Genomic DNA, 24,950 nt, shown 5'->3' with positions numbered 1-24,950 from the left:
CTCGCGGAGGTTCTCAAACCGCTATTCCTGCAGCTTTATCCGCTGGGCGTCACACTTCAGGATGGCTTCGTCGATGAGGAGTCGGAGTTTTTTGATCTGTGACACTTTCAGGTTCTGTGGACGAACAAGCCAGGCCCGCACCCAGGCCACAGCGCATCAGGGACAGAGGAGGAATGCGAGTCTGTCGCCCTAACCCCGCTGTGCTCTGAGGACAATCCTTGTGATAGCCTTTTAAAAAGTGACAATGAAGGCTTTCAACACGACCTTGCCCTGACAAACCCACTGGCATTTCCTTTTGGGGTGCCTGAGGCAGAGACGGCTCAATTCTGGCCACTCTTCTGGTGCCTACATCTCTCAGGAATTTTAACATGTAGCTCTCTTCGGGCCTCTTTCTTCCTGATTCAACCGATTCAGCGTTCTATTACGCACGGCACTTCACTGTTCTCCAGGAAGATGACACATTTCTCAGGAGCAAGAGACTTTGTCTTAAGCTAACTTTGTATCCCTCTTGCAGAAATTTCAAACTGTACTGGTTTCTTGGTGGGAGCCCTGAGCAGGTAGGGCTGGACAGGAAGAGCGCCCCCAACCTCGCTCTTCAAGCACAGCAACAGCTTTCTAAAAATGTATTTATTTATTTAGCACCGCTTTGTTGTGTTGATGCTCTTGCTATGCTTTTGTGTTATGGGTTTTCAGAAAGGGTTTAGTGACTAAAAACTTGAAAATTACTGCACCAGGCTCTTTATAGAGTGACTGTTTACTGAATTACAATAAATTTAAAAATGACCTGACTCTGGGAAAATAGAACACTATAAGCTAACCATAGTTCCTTTTTTCTCTTCTTCCTCCCTTGACCCTTCGACTCCAGCTGTCTCGCGCTTTGCTGTCCCATAAACAAAGTACAAAGTATATAACAAGAGGAACAGGGACCCATCCCAGCTGCAAAAATTCAAGGACAATGCCGTATGCAGCAGAGTTTTAGCATTTACTTGTCTAGGAAGAAAGTTACGATAAAAGAAGAGAAACCCCAACCTAGAAAAGGACAATAACTTACAGCTAAAGTGTCTGAAGTGAGGTCATCGAGATTTAACAAGTTCTCCGGAATGGACTCATCATTTCCCACTGGCTCTTTTTTCTGCAGGAACAACAAACAAACAAACGAACAACACTATTAAATAAAAAAGTTCTGACATCCTAAGTGCACATCAAAGTAACATCACATAAACGAATCACAGAACTTCCTACACAGCTGTCTAAGCAAATTGGAAGTAAGAAAGATTAGCGAATTGGAAGTGAGAAGTTAAAAGTTTCAAGTCTCTGTTCTGCCGCTTTTTAGCTTTTTGATCCTGGACAGACTGATTAACCCATCAGGGTCAGAGCCCATCAGGGTCAGAGGGCTGACATCATGGGGAACATGAGAAGAAGGTCTGCCCTGGATGTACAAGAGTGTGGGCACCAAGACTGGGTGAGCACAGTGGTGTGGCTCAGTGATTGAGCATCAGCCTGTGAACCAGGAGGTCACGGTTCGATTCCCGGTCAGGGCACATGCCTGGATTTCAGGCTGGATCCCCAGTGTGGGGCGTGCAGGAGGCCGATGGATGATTCTCTCATCATTGATGTTTCTATTTCTCTCTCCCTCTCCCTTCCTCTCTCTGAAATCAATTTAATATATATATATATTTGTATAAAAAGAGAGAACGGGTGAGAATGCTCATGTGCTGGGTGCTCAGTAGTGCTGGGCAGAGGTCTGGGTGTGAAGCTATGAATCCCTGTCTACCTGCTAAGAACAGTCCCAGTGCTGAGGCTAGGTAGAGCTCGACTACACTGAAGAATGGATGGGATGATGGGATGTTAGAGAGGCAAGGAAAACTTTTTGAGGGAAAAGTCACAAAATCTGGACCTAAGTTTAGAGCAGTCAGTGCAAGCTGGCAAATAGCAGGGATGTACCCAGCACTCGTTTTTCCCCCCCTCTAACTTCTTGCCTCACCCTTCTTTATAATATTCTGCCAAATCATTTCTAATCCTTGTCCACAGCCAGGGGGAAGATAATTTTAATTAATAAATTAAATTATCAAAGGCCATTATAACAAGACCTATAGAACCTCAGCAAAACTTGTATAAAAACAAGATGAGCCCTAGCCGGTTTGGCTCAGTGGATACAGTGTTGGCCTGAGGAACAAAGGGTCTCAGGTTTGATTCTAGTCAAGGGCACGTACCTTGATTGCAGGCTCCTCCCCAGCCTGGGCCATGGTTGGGGCACAGTTGGGGCGCGTGCAGGAGGCAACCAATTGATGTGTCTTTCTCACATCGATGTTTCTCTCTGTCTTTCCCTCTCTTCCATTCTCTCTAAAAGATCAATGGAAAAATATCCTCGGATGAGGATTAACAACAACGACAAAAAAACTCCAAGGTGAGATTTAGGGTCTGTTTTGCAAGTATAAATAAAATGTGTAGAAAGCATACTCAATGTCCTAAAGGTCTTAAAAATTCTACATATACAATAGGCAATTATATTTATACAACCTCATATCCACTGTGCAAAACTGAATCATGAGAAAGGATAACATCTTCTAAGGACAAAAGCATAGAAATCCTTTAGACTCATTGTACATTTCCACCCACCAAAGCGAGAAGTCAGGATTCCAACCATAACCCAACTCACATCCTTCCGTGATCCAAGCAAAATCATCTCGAAAAGTTGGGAGAGTCTGAACATATCAGAGTCTTGACAAGAACAAGCATAGACTACTGAGGCAGAAAAAAGGTGGCCCAAAACACAATATTTCCCAACGGAGCTGAGGCTCCCTCGCTATCTGCCAATCCCTCCTGTCGGAAAGTTCTGAGTTCAAGTTCTGACTCTGCAGCTAGCGTTGATTTAGGAAAGCTCCTTAATTTCCTCAGGTTATTTCCTTGCCCTTTCTTTATTTTATCTTTCCCTTGCCCTTTAGATAAAGCTGATAATTGTACCACCCACACTGAGGTTTAGAACAAAGATCAAAAGCAAAATGTGATATATACAAAAAAGGTTTGTAATACTTTCAAGTGCTATACAAGTGAAAGCTAGCACCATTCCCATGGATAGCAAAGGAGAATACTCCTTACAGGGTTAGCATAAAGGGATCCAAGAATCTATAATAACAAAAGCATAATATGCTAATTAGACCAGATGTCCTTCAGGACAACCTTTAGGCTGAAGCCGGGGCTGTGAGGGAAGCCTGGGTCCCGGGTGCTGGAGGAAAGCTGGTGCCGGCAGCCGGAGGAAGAAAGGCCTATTCTTGCACGAATTTCATGCATCGGGCCTCTAGTGTTATTATAAATGAAAAAACTTAGTCCTATCTTCTTCTTTTTTAAATTTCAGAGAGGAGAGAGGGAGAGATAGAAACTTCAATGATGAGAGAGAATCATCAATTGGCTGCCCCCTATTGGGGGATCGAGCCTGCAAACTGGGAATGTGCCCTGACTAGGAATAGAACCGTGACCTCCCGGCTCACAGGTCGATGCTCAACCACTGAGCCACGCCGGCCAGGCTAGCGAAATCTTTTTTTTTTTAAATATATTTTATTGATTTTTTACAGAGAGGAAGGGAGAGAGATAGAGTCAGAAACATCAATGAGAGAGAAACATCGATCAGCTGCCTCCTGCACAGCCTCCACTGGCGATGTGCCCGCAACAAACATACATGACCTTGACCGGAATCGAACCTGGGACCTTTCAGTCCCCAGGCCGACGCTCTATCCACTGAGCCAAACTGGTTAGGGCTAGCGAAATCTTTTTATTATGTTCTTTACTGGGTCAGGTTCCTAATTTTTAATCTTTTGGTTTAATTTAGAGGTTTATAGCTTAAAAATTAGGCTATAGGGTGCATTTCATATGTTTTTTAAAAAGTGATTAAGGGGATATTTTTTAAAAAAGATTAAAAACATGTACTGTTTTGAATACCAAAGGAAGGGCAGAACCGAAACCGAACATTCTTCAAGCATGGAAGGATTTTTTGGATGAAGGCCACCCATTGTTACTCGTAATCGATAATAACTACATGTTCTTGGTATTATGCCAGGTTCTCTACATTTAACAAATTTCGTTTTCATAATTCTGTTCTAGAGGTGAATGTTCATATTGTCATTTCAGATGAGGAAAACTGAGGCTGAGAAGTTAACTTGCCTCAAGTCACGTGGCCAACGAACAGTGCAGGACGTGGAGACCCTATCCATACTCTTTCCAGAAAAGAGCTCGGCTGCACTGGACAAAGAACCTGAACTCTGCCGTAGGGAAGTCTTCCTGGCACTGGAGGCTGAACTCAAGAAATAACTGGAAAAGATTACCGGTGGGATCTATGCTCTTATTATAAGAACAGCATAAACAACAGATGACTAGTGTGGCAGGACTCTGGCCTCGCTATAGACTGAAGGTTGAGAGTCAACAGATTCCTATGTTGAAACCTACCCCACAATGTGATGGGATTTGGAGGTGGTGTCTTTCAGAGGTGATTAGGTGACCAGGGCAATCTCATCAGAGACCCCACGAGCTCCCTGGCTCCTTCCGCCATGTGAGGACACAGCAAGGAGACTGCCTATGAGCCAGGAAGTGGAGTGGGCCCTCACCAGAGACTAAATCTACCTGGGCCTTGATCACGGACTTCCCAGCCTCCAGACTGTGAGAAATAAACTCTGCTGTTCATAGCCACCCAGATTATGGCAGCCAAACAGACTAAGACATATCTGAGTATAGAAGATGGACTCACCCCCTTACTTCCCTAGCTGCCTTCCTTTCTTTCTTTTAAAATATATATTTCTTTATTGATTTCAGAGAGAAAGGAAGAGACAGAAACATCAATGATGAGGGAGGATCACCGATCGGCTGCCTCCTGTATGCCCCCACTGGGATTGAGCCCATAACCTAGGCAGGTGCCCTTGGCCAGAATCGAACCTGGGACCCTTCAGTCCGCAGGCGACACTCTATCCACTGAGCCAAACTGGCTAGGGCCTTCCTTCCTTTCTTTAAAACACGTACTATTTTGAATATCAAAGAAAGGACAGAACTTAACATTCTTCAAGCATAGAAAGATTCCCCCCAGCCCTGGCTGGTGTGGCTGTTGGTTGGGCATCCTGTGAAACAAAAGGTCGGTGGTTTGATTCTTAGTTAGGGCACGTGCCCAGGTTTTGGGCTCGATAGCCCAGTAGGGGGCATGCAGGAGGCAGCCGATGGATGTTTCTCCCTTATTGATGTTTCTCTCTCTCTCCCTCTCCCTCCCTTTTTTCTAAAGTCACTAAAAGCATATTTTTAAATAAAATAATTCCCCCATATGGGCAAGAAATTCGGTATCCCATGGACTCAGACACTAAACTAGAAATTATTAACTGAGAATAAGATTCAATACCTCGGCTAAAGCTCTCATGGCTGTTAGTTCTCTTACCTTCATTTTCTCTCCAATTGTCTTGCTGCATAGGTTCTTCAGCTTGTTCAAGTTGTCGGTCTGAAATCTGCCTGAAGAATAAAGAACCCAAGAATATTCCAAAGACATGCAGATAAATAAGATTCCTCCCTCCCCTAATCATGGCTCCTTACGACAGATCTCAGCCCAAGGCCAGAGAGCAGGCAGAGCTACAGTCTCTGCCTCAAGAAGCTGTGAAACCTTGTAGCTTTAGAGCCCCAAATTTAGTTGGCATAATAGGGTTCCCCAGCATTCGGTGACAAGGAAAAGGCCACTCTGAGGCCGAAATGAAAATGTATCAGAACCTGGGTGACACTGTTGTAGAGTAATACATCTGAGGAATCAGGAATTAATCGAGTGACTATAAACTGCTCTATTCCCTTCAAGTTCATTTAAGAAACTATGTAGTGTGCAGGGGAATCTAGAAAGAGGGCAGTCAGATTTTTATTATCGTGAACTTGGTTGCTACATCTCTATGCTAGAAATGGTTAATGTTATTCCCTTTGCTTTGACGTCATGCTCATCCTGCAGCCTTCAGATTAATTTTACTTTTTACATCTTGATTTCTTTTGGGGAAAGCAGGGTACTAGTCAGCCTACTTAGGTATCCTGGCCCAAATTAACATACTGGTATTGTGGTTCATTAGCCCGACTTTTGCTTCTAAGCTTTTGGAGCAATGTGGTAAAAATCAAGTTTTAACAGGTAAAATGACGACTAGAAATGCAATAGCATCTAGACATAGCTGCTGTTGAAGGGTTTGCCAAACTTTACACTTAAACTGAACTTTAGCCCAGCCCGCGTGGCTCAGTGGTTGTGCGTCGACCTATGAACTAGGAGATAATGGTTTGATTCCCGGTCAGGGCACACTCCCTGGTTGCAGGCTCAATCCCCAGTGTGTTAATAATGTAAATTTTGGATCATGGGTTAAATAAAATATATTCCTAAAATTAATTTCATCTGTTTTCCATTACATTTTTTTAAGTGGCTACAAGAAGAGCCATAATTATACCTGTGGCTCACGTTGTTTTTCTATCAGACAGATTTCAGGGATGTAAGTCACTGCAAGACTCAAGCCTGGAAGCAAAAATGACTAGATTTTCATTTCACGTGTCCTTGGGTGGGGCCAGGACTGGGTGAGACGGGGGTGAAACTGAAAGTAGAGTTTTCCAATGACAAAGGCCTGGCTGAAGGAGTCTGCAGTAAAGGTTAAGAGGAAATAACAACTTCAATTTATAGTAAAGAGAAATCTCATTCGGAATAGCACTTCTGGGGGGAGGATAAAATTCTGGTGGTTAGCAGATTGCAAGATAGGTGGAAATGCAGTGGCTTCAGAAGTTGCCCATAGAAATGCTTATCATATGCCCAAATGTGTCCTCAGCCTATTACTCTGAATTGAAAAAAAGAAATCATGGTTTGAATCCTTGGAGCTGTGAGAGCCGTGGTAAAATCTGTGGTGCTAGGGCTCCACGTTTTACCCAGTTCCTTTGAGAGCCCCCGTGGCACCTTGGAGGTGTACAGGCAGACAAATAGGTACCGCTGTCATGGAGGCCCTTCTGAGGCTCGCTGTGTCCTCAGCCAGGGAACACGATGAGTTCTTAGTGTGGCTCAGGGTTACAAGTCCTTGTTGCAGCCAATGACAGGAGAGCCCCAACTTCTGATCTGAGGTTTGGATATAAAAGAACTTTGATGCAAGATCTGTCAATGTCCGACTCGGGCGGCCAACAACTTGGGAAAAACTCATGAACTCCCTCTGGCTGCAAAGAGAACGCTGGAAAGGGGTGCTAAGTAGAAAAGAATCAAAGCACAGATGTGTGGAAAATAAACGAAATAAACTGCTTTTCATACAGAAGGGCAAAGGCCCTGAACACAGAAGATATTCATGAATTTAAAAAACCTTTGTCGCCCTAGTCGGTTTGGCTCAGTGGATAGACCAGAGCCATCAGCCTGCGGACTGAAGGGTCCCAGGTTCGATTCCGGTCAAGGGCATATACGCGGGTTGCAGGCTCGATCCCGAGGGGGGGAGTGTACAAGAGGCAGCCGATCAGTGATTCGCTCTCATCATTGATGCTTCTATCTCTCTCTCCCTCTCTGAAATCAATAAAAATATTTTAAAAACAAACAAGCGAAACCTCTGTCAAGACCTTACCAAGGAGCAGGTGCAGTGCTAAGTACTGGGCATCTATGTATACATGTGTACATATATAACCTGTATGCATATGTACTAGTATACCGTAGGTATTGGGACATACAGATGCATACACCACAGCCCTGTCCCTAAAGAACTCACCCCTCTCACCATCACCATATATCCATTCATTACAAAAGGGATAAAACTCCCTGTAGATGTGTAAGTTATCCACAAGAGAAGAGCTCACATACTCAAAGGCATTTACTGCGGAACAATGGGTAACCGGATAACAAAAATCCGATACTTCTGATTCAGTAAAACAGTGTTCAGTCAAGTTTTTTCCTTCCAATTAATTTAATTCCATTACAATTCAGATTCAGGTGGTAGGCTCTCACAGTCAAAAACTACCACATTAGAGTGACTGAGACATGGAATTAACAGGCAACCCGAGTTAAACAAATGCTCTCTTGGTACCCAATACCCTTATGAACTCAGGAAAACCAGTGTTCCTACTAGAAAGCCACCGCACTCTTGGACAGAGACTGCCTTTGCAGTGTGCTGTCATAAACTTGGCTCTCAGCTGGTTGCAGACTTATTGCATCAGACAAAAATCACATGTGCTTGACAGCATCCGGCCAATCGGGGACTACTCCAGTTAACCCAGGCAAAGGATTCTATGATTTTATTTTCGGTTCCAGGTTTTGGCCAAACTCTACCAATATCTTTCCCGGAAAACTTCCACAAATCACAACGACACCGCCTCAATAATTACACGCGTTGTCTTGCCTCGCCGCAGCCCCTCTCCCCATGCCTGACCTACCGCGGAACAGACTTTTCGCCATTTTTAAAGGTATGATCAGAAACCAGGGGGACGGCTCTCCCCACAGCTCCGGGATCACTGCTTTTTAGGCAGAAGCGGGCTCTAAAGACCCCGAATGCTTCCAATGTGGGTGGAGCGAAGCTATCACGCTGCAGATGTGACTCGGGCTGGAGCCTTTCATCCTATCCAACTAGGAGATCACGCTGGCCTTGCGGACCAAGAGAGAAAGGCCGGGAGGTGACCAAAGATAAGTGCTGGGAAAGGGGAAACCTCCCGCCCTGGTTTTCTCGGGGCGACCCGTGCAGGGGGAAGCCTTGACAGCTCTTGATGCGCATGCGCCATGCTCCTTCCCAGACCACCGATCCGCACCGAGCACGCCCGGGAGTAGGGGCACGCACCAACCGGCTGACGGAAAAGTGGGACGCGGTCCGGGCTACCCAAGCGTTTTGGGGGATAAGGAACGCCTCGGAGCCACCGCATCCTGGGAGGGGGATCTCCCGAGGGGCGGGAGCTGCGGCTCCAGGAGCGGGAACGAGATCCGAGAGCTGAAGTTGGGCTTAGATGGGGGACGTCCGGTACTCACATTTTCGCCACTCGCCGTCCGCCTTCACCAGCCGATCCACGAGTCCCGGGTCCTTGAAGCGGTTCTTTTGCGTCTCTCGGATGCGGTCCGGGTCTCCTCCTTTATCCGTCCGAAACAAGTCCAGATCCAACACCATCTTTCCTTCTCCCCGGTCAACAATGAGGAGAAATGAAGCTCGCAGCCAGGGAGTCAACCAGTGACCGATGCACTGCGCCTGCGCGCGGGCGTTCCCCCCGCCTCCCCGCCCCCGGACGCCGGAAGCGGCTGTGTGTGGGGCGGGGCCTCGGGGAGGAAGGCGGGCCGCGGAGGAGACGCATGGGCGTGGGCTTCTCCGGCTCGGTCCCCCTCTAGTGCTTTCTCCCCAGCTCTTCCCCTGTCTGTAGGGGCTCTCCCTGCCCCGGGAAGGTGAGTGCCTCAGTTTCCTCCTCGTGTGAAGGGCCTACCTCAGGCTGGACAGGCGCCTGCCGGCGGGAGAGCTTGGAAGCGGGCGCCTCCAATGGAGGCCGGTTTCCGGCCCCCAGGCTGCGGTCCTCACCGGACCCTCTCGCCTTCCTCTGCTCTCTTCTCCAGTTTTTAGTCCCTGGGTTCCTCAGCCCAAGATTCCTGCTCTCCCGCCTTAGAGCCCTTGGAACTAGGATACACTTCTTTCTCTCCTTTAATTAATTGTGTTAATCCTCACCCAAGGATGTCCTGTTTTACTGATTTTTAGAGAGAGTGGAAGGGAGCGGGGGGGGTAGAGAAACATTGATATGAGAGAGAGAGAGAGACACGTTGACTGGTTGCCTCCTGCGCGCACACACTGGGGCTGGGAACCTGCACCCCAGGTTCGTGCCCTCGATGGGGAGTCCAACCGGAGACCCTTTGGTGCGAGAGCCGACACTCTACCCAGGGCGCCCCACCGGCCAGGGCTGGGGTGCATTTCTTAATCTAATTACTGGGTAAACCAGATTGTCCCTTTACCAGCCCTTAAGAGCATCGGGTCGGAAAAAAGAAAACAGGTGTAAAAGAAGGAACACACACACACACACACACACACACAACAAGAACGGGAGGTGGGGGGGTGGGAAAGGTGGTACCTTAAGAGCATCGGGTCGGAAAAAAGAAAACACGTGTAAAAGAAGAAGGAACACACACACACACACACACTCACAACAAAAACAGGAAAAAAAAGGTCGCAGGGTCAGGGAAGTGCATTGGGCATCTTTGCAGAGAGTCACGGAGAGACGGTTCCCAGCGGGACACGGGTACCAGGGAAGGCGGTGCAGGTGCTGAGCTCATGCCTGAGGGTCTTTGAGAACGTGAGCAAAGGTTCCCTCATACTTCCTTTTGTAACATTCGGGCCTTGACCGTAAAGTTCTGGTTGCGGGTGGAGCCGAAGTTATCAAAGAATCTCCCTGGTAAGGAGAGAGATGGGGGATTTGGGAGCAGGGCTCTGTTTCCCCCATCCTCCCACCTTACAGGGACTTGAGACCCCCCCCTACCCCCCCCACCCCAAAACTAGCTGGTCGGAGACCTTGGTCTTACCCACCTGCAGGGCTGCGATGAGGCTGCCCCACCGCTGTCCTTGCTCCCCAACGTGCTCCCCAGGGCCTTGCCCCGCTAACCCTGGGATGGAGGGCGGGGCTCTTGGCAGTGGGGGAGCGGACACTAGAGGTCCCGAGGGAGGCGGAGGGTGGGGAGGGGATTTCTGGGTTGGCCCCCCTCGGGTCAGTTTGCCTAGGATGTTAGGTTTAAAACCAGTGGAAAGGGAGCGTAGGGAGCTGCAGTCTCTGAAGAAAGCACATAAGAAGACTGTCCTCCGAGCTTGGAGTTCTCTGAGCTGAGGGCGGAGTTTGCTAAGAAGAGTGGCCCTGCTGCATCAGCGAAGGCCAGGTGCTGCCAAAGTGTATTGTTTGCCAAGTTTCCTAGCAATGCTGCGTGTACCCCCCCACCCCGAGGCTGCACTGGGGCCCAGGCCCAGGGGAGGAGGGCCCCTGTGCCAATGCTTAAGGAGGACATTCATATAATTGAAAGGATGACTCTAATGTCAGGCTTCTCCAAATTTCCTTAGGAATTTTCACCATTAGTCTTTGAGAGGCCAGTCGGGAGCCGAAAACCAGGATTACAGGCTTTCTTAGGGGAAAAAGACCTGGCGGGCAGTCTCGCAAGGGAGAACAGCAAGCCGTGCAGAGGTGGGCACTCCGTTTGAGGGAAGGAATGGGGGCTTAGTGTACCTTTGAGAGGCCAGTCGGGAGCCGAAAACCAGGTTACTGGCTTTCTTAGGGGAAAAACACCTGCCGGGCAGTCTCGCAAGGGAGAACAGCAAGCCGTGCAGAGGTGGGCACTCCATTTGAGGGAAGGAATGGGGGCTTAGTGTACTTGGTGCGCGCTGATTGGTGGCTTAATGTATGGTCCACAGAGGAACAAGGGCTTAGGGTATTTGGCAAGTGTTGATTGGTGGTTCAATGTATAGTCCATATAAGGTCCATGGTTAGTCACTCAGGTATTTCCGGGCTGCAGGTTACATCATACTCTGCCCACCAGTTGCGGGAAGGGAGGATCTATCAGTCTTCTCTTAGCCTCATCTGACGTAAAAGACCATTTCGCACTATACTCCAGACCTTTTGTGATCTTGCTCCCGCTTGTTTCTCAGACTCATCCCTTGTCACTCCGCTCTACGAAAATTCTCTGCTACAGCTTTCCTGAATGACTTGTCAGTTTTCAAATGTTCCATGAATTTTCATAGCCCTGCAAGTAGCATCTACTGTTGCCACTGCTACCAACATATTCCCAACTCAATACCAAAAATCACCACTCATTCATGGATGATGAAAGAAACATGAATTGGCAGCCTCCTGCATGCCCCCTACTGGGATCAAGCCCACAACCAGATATCCAGCCGGTGACCTTTTGGTTCATAGGTCAGTGCTCAACCACTGAGGCACACCAGCTAGCCTCACTGTTAGTCTTATCATTAGATTACAAACATCTTCCTTTAAAATGCTCATGTTACCTGATAAATACAAAAATGAATATAATGGCATACTTCATTTATCAAGTTAGAATCCCAGGATTTTTAGAGCTGGAGGGAAATCTTACCTATCTGCTAACCTATTCCTAATCTTTTCATCACCTTGTTCCTCATGTTTTGAAATACCTCTGTCTAACAAACAGGATTTAGAAAACAATAATTCATTTCCCCTTCTTATTAAAACATATCTGGCTGCCAACTAGAATTTCTGGCTATCAGGATATAACCAGTGTTACTGCCAGAAGCGCGCGGCAATAATTCATTTCCCCTTCTTATTAAAACATATATGGCTGCCAACTAGAATTTCTGGCTATCAGGAAATAACCAGTGTTACTGCCAGAAGCGGATTTCTCTTTCCACTTCAGTGAGGTAATGTATGTAAACCTGGACATATACAAGGATAAACACACACACACACACACACACACACACACACGATACTTTAGTCATGGAGAGATGGTGTGAAGCCATACCACCTTTGCATGTGTGGTTTCTGTTAGCCTCTCTTACTGAGAAGAGCCCTTGGGTGCTGTATCTGAGGATTTAGGGGTTCAAGGATCCCCAGCTGGGAAACAGCTAGATCAGCCCCTTTTTTATGAGGAAACAGGCCCACGGAAGCTAAGTAATGGAGCTAAAGCCTGAGCGCTGGTAAATGCCTGCAAGTCTCATTTTGGGCTTAAGCTTTTGTTAACATTCTTTAGCAGAAAACAGGGTCTTGAGGAGCTTTTTAAGAAAAATTTGGCTTTTTTTTGAGGGGGTTTAAATCACTACTTTTCAAAGCACAGGTGCCTTTGATTCGGCCTTTAGTGCACAGATGCAGAGAATAAACAGCCAATTCTGATATTGTCTTGTCTTGTGGAAGGAGGGAATCCGAAGATAATATCCAGAAGAGAAAATGGGAACAGAATTTAGAGGCATTAAGATACCTAAACACTTACGTCCCGGGCCTGGAGAATGTGAATATGTCAGAGTCGCCGAAGGAAGAACGCAGGAGGCCGAAGTGGTACGGGCTGATAAGTGGATTAGGTCATATGGATACCAGACAGGCTGAGTCACAAATTGGCACCAGCACCCAGGGATGGGGAGTCAGAGGTTTTAAAGGACGCTAGGGGGACTTTTTCTGGGCGGGGAATTCTCTGGGCGGCTCCGGATTCTGGGAAAGTCCAGAGGGGAGAGATAATGGTCTCAGCAAGTGGAATGTGGTCTAAGCGGAAGGGAATGTCCGAAGGGGATGTCCGCAGCTAGATCAGCCCCTTTTTTATGAGGAAACAGGCCCACGGAAGCTAAGTAATAGAGCTAAAACCTGAGCACTGGTAAATGCCTGCGAGTCTCATTTTGGGCTTATACTTTTGTTAACATCCTTTAGCAGAAAACAGGGTCTTGAGGAACTTTTTAAGAAAAATTTGGCTTTTTTTTTTTAATATATAAGGCAGATACCATTGGATATTTGTATATCTCCACAGGACGTAGCAGAGAATCTGACATCTGGAAGATGCTTATTACATTCCCTTTGGGTGAGAGACTTGCAGGGAGTGGGCTGAGGGTAGAAGCTTGTTGCAGGTTTGGGGAACACAATTCTAGGTGAGCGACTGCTTTGGAAGCGCTGGGCAACTAGTGGGTGTTAGGGTCACCGAGGGAAGAATGCACGAGGCCGAAAGGGGTAAAGAATTATGAATTTATTAGGTGATCTGGAAAACCAGATAGGCTGAGCCCCAAATTGGCACCAGCACCCAGGGATGGGGAGTCAGAGGTTTTAAAGGACGCTAGGGGGACTTTTTCTGGGCGGGGAATTCTCTGGGCGGCTCCGGATTCTGGGAAAGTCCAGAGGGGAGAGATAATGGTCTCAGCAAGTGGAATGTGGTCTAAGCGGAAGGGAATGTCCGAAGGGGATGTCCGCTGTGAAGTGGACTAAAGGTCAGTTCCCAGGGGAGGGGTATGGATTCAATTATTTGATCAAACCTAACAGTGGGCAGCCCAGGGGGAATGAGTACCTGCAGGGAGAGAGCAAGTAAAAGGGTGGGGAGCCCAGCCATAGATGCCATCCTCAATGTCGCGCCCCCCCCACCCCCCAACTTCCCCTTCAGACTGGCTAATGTGGAAGGGCTCTCTCTGGCCTCACTTTAACACACTTTTTGCTCTTTTTGTTCCTCTTTTTTATTTTATTTTTTATTTGAAATAGGATTTCTCAGTATTTGACAAGCAAGCCCTAACCTCGCACTCCCCTGCTAGAAGCCTTCAGTGACTACCTGTTACTCTCAGGAGGATGTTCAAACATGGCTTGCAAAGCCCTTCATGACCTGCCCCCTAACATGTTCCCTATCTCTTGGAATCCCCCCCCGCCCCAAGCTACTGGTGGCTCCCCGTCCTTGCCTCTGAGCTTCCATACAAGCTCCTTCTGCCTGGAACTCTGTTTCTCTCTCCTTTTCCTTCAAACTGGCTATTCTCTTCCTCCAGGAAGTCTTCTCTGATACTCTCTTCACCCCATGATTGATTTTGGCTCCCTTCTAGGTTCTTACAGTACAGTGACATTTATCCCATTGTTTTAGGCAAAACGGACAACCTAATCTCCAGTTCTCGGTGCCCACTCCCTTCTCTCAGAGTCACATCAACAAAAGAGGGCGATGTTGCTGTCCTTGGATAGCCAAGGAGGAACCATGTAAAAATAGCACTGTTCAGGGAAAGCTGCCAGGACCTTGGCGACTTTGATCCCACCTCTTCCTCTGTTAGAATTGGAATGAGCTGTCGATTATCCTACCTACCACGTGGTATTGTTCAGAAAATTGCACTTTATGTGGGATTGTTACCTTTAGCGATAAAATGAAATTATATTCCAGACTCTCCTTGAATAGCTCTTCAGTTATACATAAAGTTTTGTATATGCAACCCTCCATCATTTTTAAAAATTTATTAATTTGAAAGAAAGGGAGAGAGACATTGATTTATTGTTCCATTTATTTATGCACTCATTGGGGATTGAACCCGTAACTTTGGCATATAAGGATGATGCTGCAATCCAGCCAAGGCTGCCATCAATTTCTATATCGCTGCAATAGCCATTGTTGCTCTGTGGTTTTCAGTCAATTAAATGTCTTTAAGTTTTAGACCAAGTCATCAGTATCTTCTTGCCTGGTCATCTGACAATGTGTTTCACTTCTTTTGTCTGATTGGGAAGTCCTTAAAATCATTCACACATCTCCCCGCCACACACACACACACACACATACACACACGCACAGTTTCAAGTTGGGTCATGTCTGCTTCTTGTTTGATGCATTGGGACACTGCACAGTATATGGTTGAATTAATAAAAATTAACTGCACTTTGCCCATATAATTGTTTCTTCCCTATTGTATCCCCAGTGGGTGAGCCAGAAAAGGTTTCACAGTGGGGTGACTTTGAGGACGGGGTGAGGTCTACCAGGTGAAAAGGAAGGGGAGGAGCAAAGACATACGCCAGGCAGGGAGGTGTGAAACAGCTTATGATGAGGGACAGTCTAAAGCTCCGTGTGGTTAGTGTAGCCTAGGCTGCTGGGGACCTTGGATGCCTAACTCCATTGGAGGTGCAGTTCATCTGTTAGAGTGGGAAGAGTACCCGCCGTTAAGGGCTGTTCTGAGAACTAGGTGGGCACTTAGTTCAGGCTTGACGCACAGATGCCTTTTCTACTTTCCTTTTAAAGAGGAAGGTAAATATCACCCTGGCTTACAACTTTACCCTAGAAGCAGGGGCTATATTTAAAGTCTTTAACCCACCAGGACAGAGCAGGTACCACTCAGCCAAAACAGATGTGGCTCATAACCAACCAGCTGAAGAAGTCCTTTGAGGAGATTAAGTGCCCCCAACTAGAATGCAGGAGAAACAGACGCAGGAAAACCCAGCTCTCCTGGGAAATGGTTCCTGACTCCCTCTAGGATTTTATCTAGTCCATAATAATCCACCTCAGGCCCCAACAAGCTCATTGAACTTGGATTTGTAGACACTTGGTTACATGGCCGGCCTCAGTGCCACCCGAGAGAAAGCTCAGCTGGAAGGGAAGGGAATTGACAGGCTACGTGTTTGATGTGACCTCTCGTTTGGACTTTACTCAGCCTTGGGAGGTGAGGCATCATTAAATGCATTTATATGGTGGAAACTGAGGCTTTGGTTGATGGCTGACTCCTCAACAGGTGTAAGCGGCTGCTAGCCCAGGGCGTGTTGCTTCAGAGGATGCTCTTTTCTCTGAAGGATCCAGAACCCTTCTCTTCTGCAGTTTAAGATTCAAGGACATTTACCAGTTCCCACTCACGGTCAAGCCATCCAGCCCATGTTCAAGAAAAACAACTTGAAAGGTATGTTTTTATTTCACACAAAAATGTGACATGCAATATCCATCCCCTAATAAACTACAAACTCTTGGAATACAGAGTAAAAAAGGAAACCCATCCAGTCTTGATAACGCAAAAACATTTGGTTTCACAAAGCTGAAAAACTCGTTACAAAGTTTCTGTTGTATAAATATAGTCAGTCATATCTTTAATGTAGAGTCAGACAAAAAATAAATAAATAAAGGTTTTGTTGGCATAAGAAATCCCCTGGTCTTTGACTATGCCACAATCTTCATTTGTATTCCCAACCAAATACAGGTCACATCTATGTGATGAGAGTTACTTGTGTGTTCTAGGACTTTAGGTTACCAAATAGGATTTAAATATTTTATTGCTGAGCCCACACTCCCTCCCCCAATAGCTTATACAAACCACTATAGCCTTAGCTTAAAGGCATAAGGCTTTTCCCATATACCGTCTAACATGTGTCTATTCTAAAGTTGATTGTGGTGATGCACACACAATTCTGTGAGTACACTAACGTCCATTGAATTGTGCATTTTAATTGAGAGAATTGTGTGATATTTGAATTACAGCTCCAAAGAGCTATTAAAAAGTATCTACCATGTGTCTAAGTTGCCAGGGGAGCTACAGGTAGACCCCGTAGCATAACTCAGGCGTTCCTGGCAGGACACAGGGGAGACCCACAGGAGTCAGTACCTGAGGGATGGTGTAAAGGAGATCCTTAAAGTACTATGACTACATCAGTAGGATTTGAGGTTGCCCTGGGGACACTCAGTTTCAAGATGTCAGAATAAAGAAGTCAATGGGTTATGTACTTTGTCCTACAGCTTCTAGAATCTTCTAAGCATATCCTGTGGCCTCTGTCACAAAAGCATGTTATTCAGTGGGCAAGCAGATGTCCAGGATGTTGCTGAGGCTGCAGAAAACCTGGGGCTGGAGCTCAGAAGCTGGCTGGCTGCATCCTTTTGGAGAAATTCCAACCAGGCCGCAGTCTGCGAGCCTGACTCCCACAAGAGGGGGAGAATTTGGATACCTGAAGAAAAGCTTCTAGGTGTGTTGAGTCAAAGGGGCTGCCTCCCTTCAGCGATGCTGTTGTTTGCCAGAGTCACACAGGGCTCCAGTCCTCAGGGACCCTTTTATAAGACTATTTCTGGGACAGCAATGGCTAATGAAGACCAGCAAACCATTTTGTGGCAAACAAACCCCTTAGAAGTGCCACCTGCATCCTGTTCCTACCATCTGGTCACCAATGACCACTCAAGAAGGGAGACAGGCACAGGCCATGGGCATCTGGGCCCTAGACCAAGGGATGGTCATTCTAGCCTGACAGTGATGGAGGGAGAATTGTCAGTGGTAGAAAGGAAAAGGAAACTTAAGTCCTTGCTCTGGGTTTACCATCCTAGTTAAAGTTCATCCATTAAAGGTGGTGTCAGGGTGGAGAAAAGGGCCACCGAGGACACTCGCTTTACTCACCTTTCAGAAGGGATGCTGCCAGGAATCGGGGCCAGGAGTCTTTTTAGTGGGTTGGCACACAAAGAAGATGAGAACAGGAAAAAGGCAGGACAGGGGCTTGAAAGTGTGAAGTGTCCCAGTTGGGTGAACTCCTAGTTCACTTCCCTTTGTTTTTCCTCCTTAGACACTGATTTGGTTCTGCTGCTGAGTTTGGGGCCTGTGAGTCAGTTCCTTTTCTGGCCAGCCTAGAAGTTACTTACTCTGGCCGAGTAGAAGAATTACACTTAGAAGCCAGTGTCACCACTTCAGGTCCATCCTATTGTGGGCTGGATCCCCCAGTATAGCCCTGTTAAAACCATGGTCTCCTTATGTTCTTTCAAAATATGATACCCCTGTAGCATGAGATGGCCCAGGCCTCGAGGAATGGGGCACTCAGGGATGGGGAGTTGTCCTCACTGACAGGGTTTGTCATTTCTGCAGGTAAAAAGAAGTAGGACATCGGGGTTTGGGGGTTACCTGGTTTTCTTTAGTGTCATAGATAGTGAGAGATTAAAAAAAAAAAAGCGGGGGGAGTAGATCCACCAGGGCCTTGGGCATTTTCTCAGTGAACTGTTTCCTTTGGCTCCAGTGAGAATATTTCTCTCTTACTTACGAAAAGAGAAGGAAGTGCCTAGTTTAAAGAACAAAACCAGCCCTAACCGGTTTGGCTCAGTGGATAGAGTGTTGGCCTGTGGACTGAAAGGTCCCAGGGTCGATTCCTTGGTTGCGGGCACATCCCTGGTGGGGGGTGTGCAAGAAGCAGCTGATCGATGTTCCTCTCTCATCGATGTTTCTAACTCTCTATCCCTCTCTCTTCCTCTCTGTAAAAAATCAATAAAATATATTAAAAAAAAAAAGAACAAAACCAAACCTTCCTCATTGCCTCTCTTTGTGCTTATCAAACCTTCTTACCCAGGCCTTACTCTCCCAGCCCTCAGCCTATCCATTACCCTCAGTGTGAGCTATTTACCCAGAGGAGATGAATCCAGGCCACCATGAAGATGGTGCACCAAGGACACCAATAACCTCTCACCCAACCTCTCTCCTGAAGAGATCAAGAGCGAGGGCACATGATCAGGGAAACTCCCAGCTGCTTCCGCCCTTCAATGAGAGGACAGAGGAATAGGTTCTATACTTAAGGACAGGGAACTCTTTTCATTCTAGGGCTGTAAGAGTTATGAGCAGGTGAAGCTATGGCTCTGAGGGCTGGACCATTTTGGGAAACAAGATGCAAGCAAGGGAGTAATATACAAAGTTGGGTGTATTTGGCAGGTTTGAGGCAAGCATAAAGGAGAGTTTGGATACTCTATAAAAAACACACAAAAGATCTAAAGTTCAAACTTCTGATAAGGCCACAATGAAGAGATTTCCAGCAGCGGGTGTTGCGGGAAGCTGGCACCAAATTGCCACAGGCTCGAAAGGTGGTGTGCCAAGGTGAGGAGGCAGGAGAGTCGGGGCAGTGCCTCTCACAGGTCCATGTCTGGGCCTCCTGAGGATGTCTTCAGTGGCACCGAGTCAAACCCATCAGGAGTCCTCTGAAAGAGAGATGGTGACAGGAGCTGGCTGCTGCACAGGGGCAAGTTGGGGGGAAAAGGAGAGAAATGGAAAATAGGTGACAGAAGGAACCCTTATGGAATTCCTGCTTTCAGTGGCTTTGTGGAAACAGAGACATAAGCTACCCACTATTCTTGCTCCCTTCAGTTAGCCAGAGAATAAGAAAAATCTTTCAAACCCTCTGCTTTGCATCTTTGTGGAAGTTCCAGAAAGACTCAAGCATCCCAGGGTAAATTGTTCTCCCACCAATAAAAAATAAATTAAAAAATCAAGGCCTAAGAAGGCCAAGGAGCCATCCTGGTAGGTCAGCACAAAGGATATGAGATTCGGATGTCTAAACACCCATCCCTCCTGTCCTCTCCTACTGTCTTACCACCCTCCCTGCCCACACCTGCTTGGATGAGTTGGTTCAGGGCACCAGTGAGGTGTGGGTACTGGCCGAGTGGGGCTGCAGAGGGCTGTGGCCCTGGAGGAGTTGCTTGGATGCTCACTGCTGGCCTCACGCCCAGTGACAGTGCTGTCTGACTTGTATTAAATGAGCTTCAAACTCGCTCACCCACCCACGCAAAACCAACGCTCCCAGGTCAGAATTGCTCAGTGCTGAGCAGCTTAAATTTAGCTATGACTCAGCCCCCAGGGGGCCAGGGCCCAACATCTGGGGAACAGCACCCACCACTGGCCAAAGGAGAGCCTGACTTCTAGCAGAAGTTGATCTAGAGATCACCTCTTCCCCTCCTTCCAAAAGAAAAGAAAGGGGGGAAATGATTCTTACACCATGGATGGTTCACTACTCCTCCTGGAAGTTGAAAGGCCCAAACAGTTCATCAACTGGAGTTGGGAGAGAAGGTGCCTGGTCAAGAGCAGCCTTGGGCCCCAGGGAAAAGAGTATTGGTATGAAAATACAGAAGGCAGAATCCAGGATTTTCAGGGTCGGGGGACAGAAGAGTGTGGCAGGTGGGGAGCAAAGCAGTGGTCCCAGAACAACGTGGGGCCATTCGGCACCCTTGGACTGGTGTCTTCTCCAGCCCTCCAGGCTGACCTCAGGGCACTGGCCAGGCTCCCTACCTTGGAGGTAAATGATCTGATCTTCCCAAAGAGGGTCTTCTTGCTGGTATAGAGGAGGTCATCCTCCACGTCCTCGCCTTCCATGATGGCGCAGCTGTCGGCTGCTGGCAGGTCGTAGTCCTTGAGGGAAGCATTCATCACCAGCTTGGAGTACTTGTACTCTAGTCTGTGAGACGGGAAGGGGAAAGACAAGACACCAAAATGAGGAATAAACAGAAACAGGAGAGAAGATGGGCTCTGAACAGATCTTCCCATTCCGTGGGTAAGGAAACTCAAGCCTAGAAAGCGGTGTTAGGCTGGGCATATGGCTAAGCAATCTTGGCTCCCAGGTCAGCGACCTTTTTTCCTTAAGATTGGCTGTTTTCTTGGATCTAAAAGCTTAATAGAAATATTGGAATTGTAAAGTCACTTTTATTATTAACAACAAATTAAGGATGCTCTTTGCTTTGCTTTGGAGACTCTAACAGCTATTTATAGACTGCCATGTGGTACCATCCCTCTTCAGGAGTCAGGACAACCAAGGCATACCCGGGATAAGTGGCTCAGCAAGTCTCTGGCCAGGGTCATGGGGTCTGTGGCTGACTCCAGAAAAAGTCTCCATGAATTTACTCTCTGAGATGATCTCCTCCCAACCCTGTCCATCCCCACACTCCAATACCCATCATCATGTACTTTTGATTCTTTTTCCAAAAGTAGCAGGTCAAGACGGTGAGCAGGATGGCAGTGCAGGTGCCTGCGGAGATGCCCACTTTCAGCCAGAAATCGATAGTTTTGCAGATGGTGATTCTCTGCTCAGGCAGAGAGTCGCCGCCCACGCATAGCTTTGGTTCTCGCCACACATAGGTAGTCTTCTGTTGGGGAGAAAAACAGGCAACTCAGATATTACCTTCCCTTCTCTCCTGGGAAGTCTCCAAGCAGAGAAACCTACCTGGATCCCAGCCACGCAGCTGCTGATGATAGCGTGGTAGTCATCGGCCGAGCAGAGCGGACAAGCGGCTGCGCTCTCCCACAGGAAGTGGAAGGTACAGCCATCACAGGTCCCATCAGAGCACGTGCTAGAAAGCAAAGAGGAGACTTGAGCTCACTCGCTGGATCAGTGGAGAAAATCTGTTTGGAGTCCTATCATCGCAGAGCTCGCCTGGTCCATCTTACCAACCTGTAAGCCTCACCAGGATCCTTCCTAGGCCTTACCTCAGGTTTTGCTCTCTAATTTCCCTTACATCAGATGAGAGCCGGTGTACACTGTCTGAGCTCTAGCATGCTGCCCAACCAACCCCTCAGAGGCTCCTGTTCTCCCCGTGGACATATGACATTTTGCAAAAGCCACTTTGAGGCAACTTCCTGGCGGTGGGGGTCAAGGATGGACTTTAGGTCATGGATATTTAGTTCCTTTCCTGTGATGTTGACAACAAGAACAGGGATCTTACATGGTTGAGTTAAATATCCTGTCTTGTTCCCCATCTCCCTGGTCAGTTGTTTAGGAGCATCGTTTCCCAAACAGTCTCCCTCAAGGCACTAGTTCTCCTTGAGATGTTAGTTGGTGTGACTTGAAAAAGAAGGGGGGGCGCAGAGATGAGGGATGCTGTAATCAAATTAGTTTGGGAATTCTCGATGTACTGCACTCAGCTCTTAAACTCAGAATTGGATCTTTTAGTTATGGAGGGATTTCTGGGATTCCCTAAACCAGTGGTTCTCAACCTTCTGGCCCTTTAAATACAGTTCCTCATATTGTGGTGACCCCCAATCATAAAATTATTTTTGTTGCTACTTCATAACTGTAATGTTGCTACTGTTACGAATCGTAATGTAAATATCTGATATGCAGGATGGTCTTAGGCGACCCCTGTGTAAGGGTCGTTCCACCGCCAAAGGGGTCGCGACCCACAGGTTGAGAACCGCTGCCCTAAACCCTTATTAATCCTAATTATAGCAAGTACACGCCAGGCACCCTGAGAAGTCCTCCAGTCTCAATGTCTTATTTCATTCTCACAAGGACCCCCTGAGGGAACCTCTTATTATCCCCATGTTATAAATAAGGGAGAAGGAGCCTATAGAAGAAGAGAAATGTATCCACGACAACAGAGCTTGTGAGCAGAGGAGATGAGTCACATCTGCTCTCGGCCCCAGCACTTTGCCACTTTGCTATGCAACTGCTCCCATAACCGTCTGGGAATGTGAAGGCAGCTTTGACTCTTCCCTCTGCTCCTTTCTCAACATCTGAAGATGGAGGGTTTGGAGCACAACCATGTCCTCAAGAGCCCAATAATGACTCTCAGACTGTTTTCTTGTTTGCTCTTTTTGGGTAATCTCTGCCTCTTGGGATGGAACAAGTCCAAGGAAGGGCGACTTTGTTACCCGTTTACCTGGGCAGGGACAGACTTCCGGGGGCAGGCTTCAGTGGACTGCATCTGACTCGGATGGTGGTGGCCCTCCCAGAACTGCAGGACTGAGTCACCTCATTGGACCTGCAGTGAAAGCCAGCCCCCATGGGGGAAATGAGTCACTCATTTGTGCCACTGGAGAGCCACTAAGTGAAGTCACCATGGAGCAGGTCCCTGGCTGGGGAAGTCAGGACTTGGGCTGTGGCCTGGCACACAGGGAGCGCACAGCCCTTGGTTTACTTGGAGCAAGTAGGGATCAGGAAGATGTGGTCCGGGGAAAATGCTCTGGCCTAGGGAAGGTCAGTGTGTGCATAGCACTGAGTGTCCTTAGGTGAGAAGAGAAGTCTACAGACCATCCAATGTTACTCCTTGTCTCTAAGACAGACCTGCCCAGGAATACCCAAGAAGCTGGGATCAGGGGACTCCCAGCCTTTAGCTATCATTGCTAGGCAGACCTGTTAGACCTTGGGCATGGTCTGGCTCGATAAGTATTAAATGGCTAGAAGGGGTGGGGCATGCAACAGAAAGTGTGGAGGAGCCCTAAGTTTCACTTTCATTAGTCTGGCCTCCCATCGTCACCTATAAAAGAAGATCACGTCCGGTATTCCCAAGGATTCTGGGTGGAAAAGTTCAGCCGGAGAGGTGATTCCATCCACAGTCATATATGTTGTCACCCCTGCCAAATCAGAGCTCCTGATTAGTTCTCACTGGCAGCCACTTCAATTATTTCAATACCCATCAACGTCCAGTCTTCCTTCATCTCATCACATCCCCTAGTGGCTCCTGAAAGGGTGAACTGCAGGTTTGTCAGAAGCCCCCGGGGCACTTGGCACCCCAGGATGAATAGAAAACAGGTCGGAGGTTGGGCCCCTCCTTGGGAGCCCTTACCTCGGAGCCTGGGAGCCTCACTCTCTCTTACAGGCACACACTCACACAGGCTGCAGCAACTGGGCTACTCACCCACAAGCCGATCAGCGAGGCTGACAGGCTGCGAGGACACTCCTGCCTTGTATCCTGTCACCTCTGGAGGAATGATGAGCGCCTGGCAGACGTAGGCTGTGATGGATTTGGAGGAACCTGACTCCCCCTCAGGAATCCGGAGGTCAGTGACATTCTCAGTGCACACAGCCATTTTCTTACCCTGGGCAGGAGGGTGTGGGGAGGAAGAAATAGGAAGGAGAGAATGGTCACAGAGCTTTCAAACGGAATGGGGACATTTTTTTTCATGTCTAAAATTTTTAGTCTTCTAATGGTATGTTGCAGTGGAATGATTCATCCCAGATCTAATTATAAGGAGCTTAAAAAAAAAAGCTAAAAATAAGGCCTACGTGTCCTAGTTTCCTCAATCCACTGAGCCAAACCGGTTTCGGCCCCATGAAGGTTTTTGAACATCTGGCCTGGGTCACATTCCTTCTCTGTGTCTCCCTTGCTGCAGTGATCCCACCACGCTGGTCTCTGAAGCACTTCCCACACAGCAGCTCCCAGGGGTTAAAACAGACCCCATCCCTAACCCCTTCCCTGCCTTGAGATAGGCCATCTTAGGACCAAGTGGAACCTAGTCCGTTTTTTAAAAAATCATTAAGAGAGCCCTAGCCGGTTTGGCTCACAAGTGACATTCTCAGTGCACACAGCCATTTTCTTACCCTGGGCAGGAGGGTGTGGGGAGGAAGAAATAGGAAGGAGAGAATGGTCACAGAGCTTTCAAACGGAATGGGGACATTTTTTTTCATGTCTAAAATTTTTAGTCTTCTAATGGTATGTTGCAGTGGAATGATTCATCCCAGATCTAATTATAAGGAGCTTAAAAAAAAAAGCTAAAAATAAGGCCTACGTGTCCTAGTTTCTGGAACTCTGGCCCAGGGGATCCCAGTCTTTTTGTTTCGTTGGAGTCATGTGGGGAGCCTATATGAGCACGGTTGTAATGGTGGCAACTGATTGGGAGATCTAATCTATCAATTAAGGGCCTTCCTTATCATAGTCCATTTCTAGACAGATACTGAAAGATGTAACTGACCCCATGAAGGTTTTTTTCTTTAAATTTTTTAAAAAAATATATTTTATTGATTTTTTACAGAGAGGAAGGGAGAGAGATAGAGAGTTAGAAACATCGATGAGAGAGGAACATCGATCAGCTGCCTCCTGCACATCTCCTACTGGGGATGTG

The 24,950-nt window shown here is 47.4% G+C and overlaps 2 protein-coding genes and 1 long non-coding RNA gene across 5 annotated transcripts in view; 1 reads left to right on the top strand and 2 right to left on the bottom strand.

Moving 5' to 3' along the window:
• Positions 1–9,095, bottom strand: part of SARS (seryl-tRNA synthetase) — a 16,649-nt gene extending 7,554 nt beyond the window's left edge. The window contains 4 exon segments of the mRNA XM_006779407.2: positions 1–114; positions 1,052–1,132; positions 5,411–5,481; positions 8,960–9,095. The exon segment at positions 1–114 is cut by the window's left edge and continues 51 nt beyond it. Of these exon segments, the coding sequence (XP_006779470.1) occupies positions 1–114; positions 1,052–1,132; positions 5,411–5,481; positions 8,960–9,095 (402 nt within the window).
• A 2,095-nt stretch (positions 9,096–11,190) lies between these two features.
• LOC107182958 overlaps positions 11,191–24,950 on the top strand; it is a 14,950-nt gene continuing 1,190 nt past the window's right edge. The window contains exons 1-3 of the long non-coding RNA XR_001513718.1: positions 11,191–11,275; positions 16,134–16,295; positions 23,708–23,888. This is a non-coding gene — a long non-coding RNA (uncharacterized LOC107182958). The remainder of the gene's footprint in view (positions 11,276–16,133; positions 16,296–23,707; positions 23,889–24,950) is intronic.
• Positions 18,635–24,950, bottom strand: part of KIAA1324 (KIAA1324 ortholog) — a 59,378-nt gene continuing 53,062 nt past the window's right edge. The window contains exons 17-24 of one of the 3 annotated variants that reach the window (XM_015563406.1): positions 23,747–23,927; positions 23,366–23,462; positions 22,769–22,870; positions 21,334–21,460; positions 21,078–21,256; positions 20,406–20,571; positions 20,113–20,168; positions 18,635–19,352 (exon numbers count right to left, since the gene is read on the bottom strand). In XM_015563406.1, the coding sequence (XP_015418892.1) occupies positions 19,253–19,352; positions 20,113–20,168; positions 20,406–20,571; positions 21,078–21,256; positions 21,334–21,460; positions 22,769–22,870; positions 23,366–23,462; positions 23,747–23,927 (1,008 nt within the window). In that variant the 3' untranslated portion in view covers positions 18,635–19,252. The remainder of the gene's footprint in view (positions 19,353–20,112; positions 20,169–20,405; positions 20,572–21,077; positions 21,257–21,333; positions 21,461–22,768; positions 22,871–23,365; positions 23,463–23,746; positions 23,928–24,950) is intronic. The other 2 variants (XM_015563407.1, XM_006762966.2) reach the window with 2 other exon arrangements.

Source organism: Myotis davidii, unplaced genomic scaffold (genome assembly GCF_000327345.1).
Source record: "Myotis davidii unplaced genomic scaffold, ASM32734v1 scaffold217, whole genome shotgun sequence".
Taxonomy (NCBI): Eukaryota; Metazoa; Chordata; class Mammalia; order Chiroptera; family Vespertilionidae; genus Myotis; species Myotis davidii.
The sequence above is the reverse complement of the archived record's forward strand: the minus strand, read 5'-3'. Positions and strand labels throughout refer to the sequence as shown.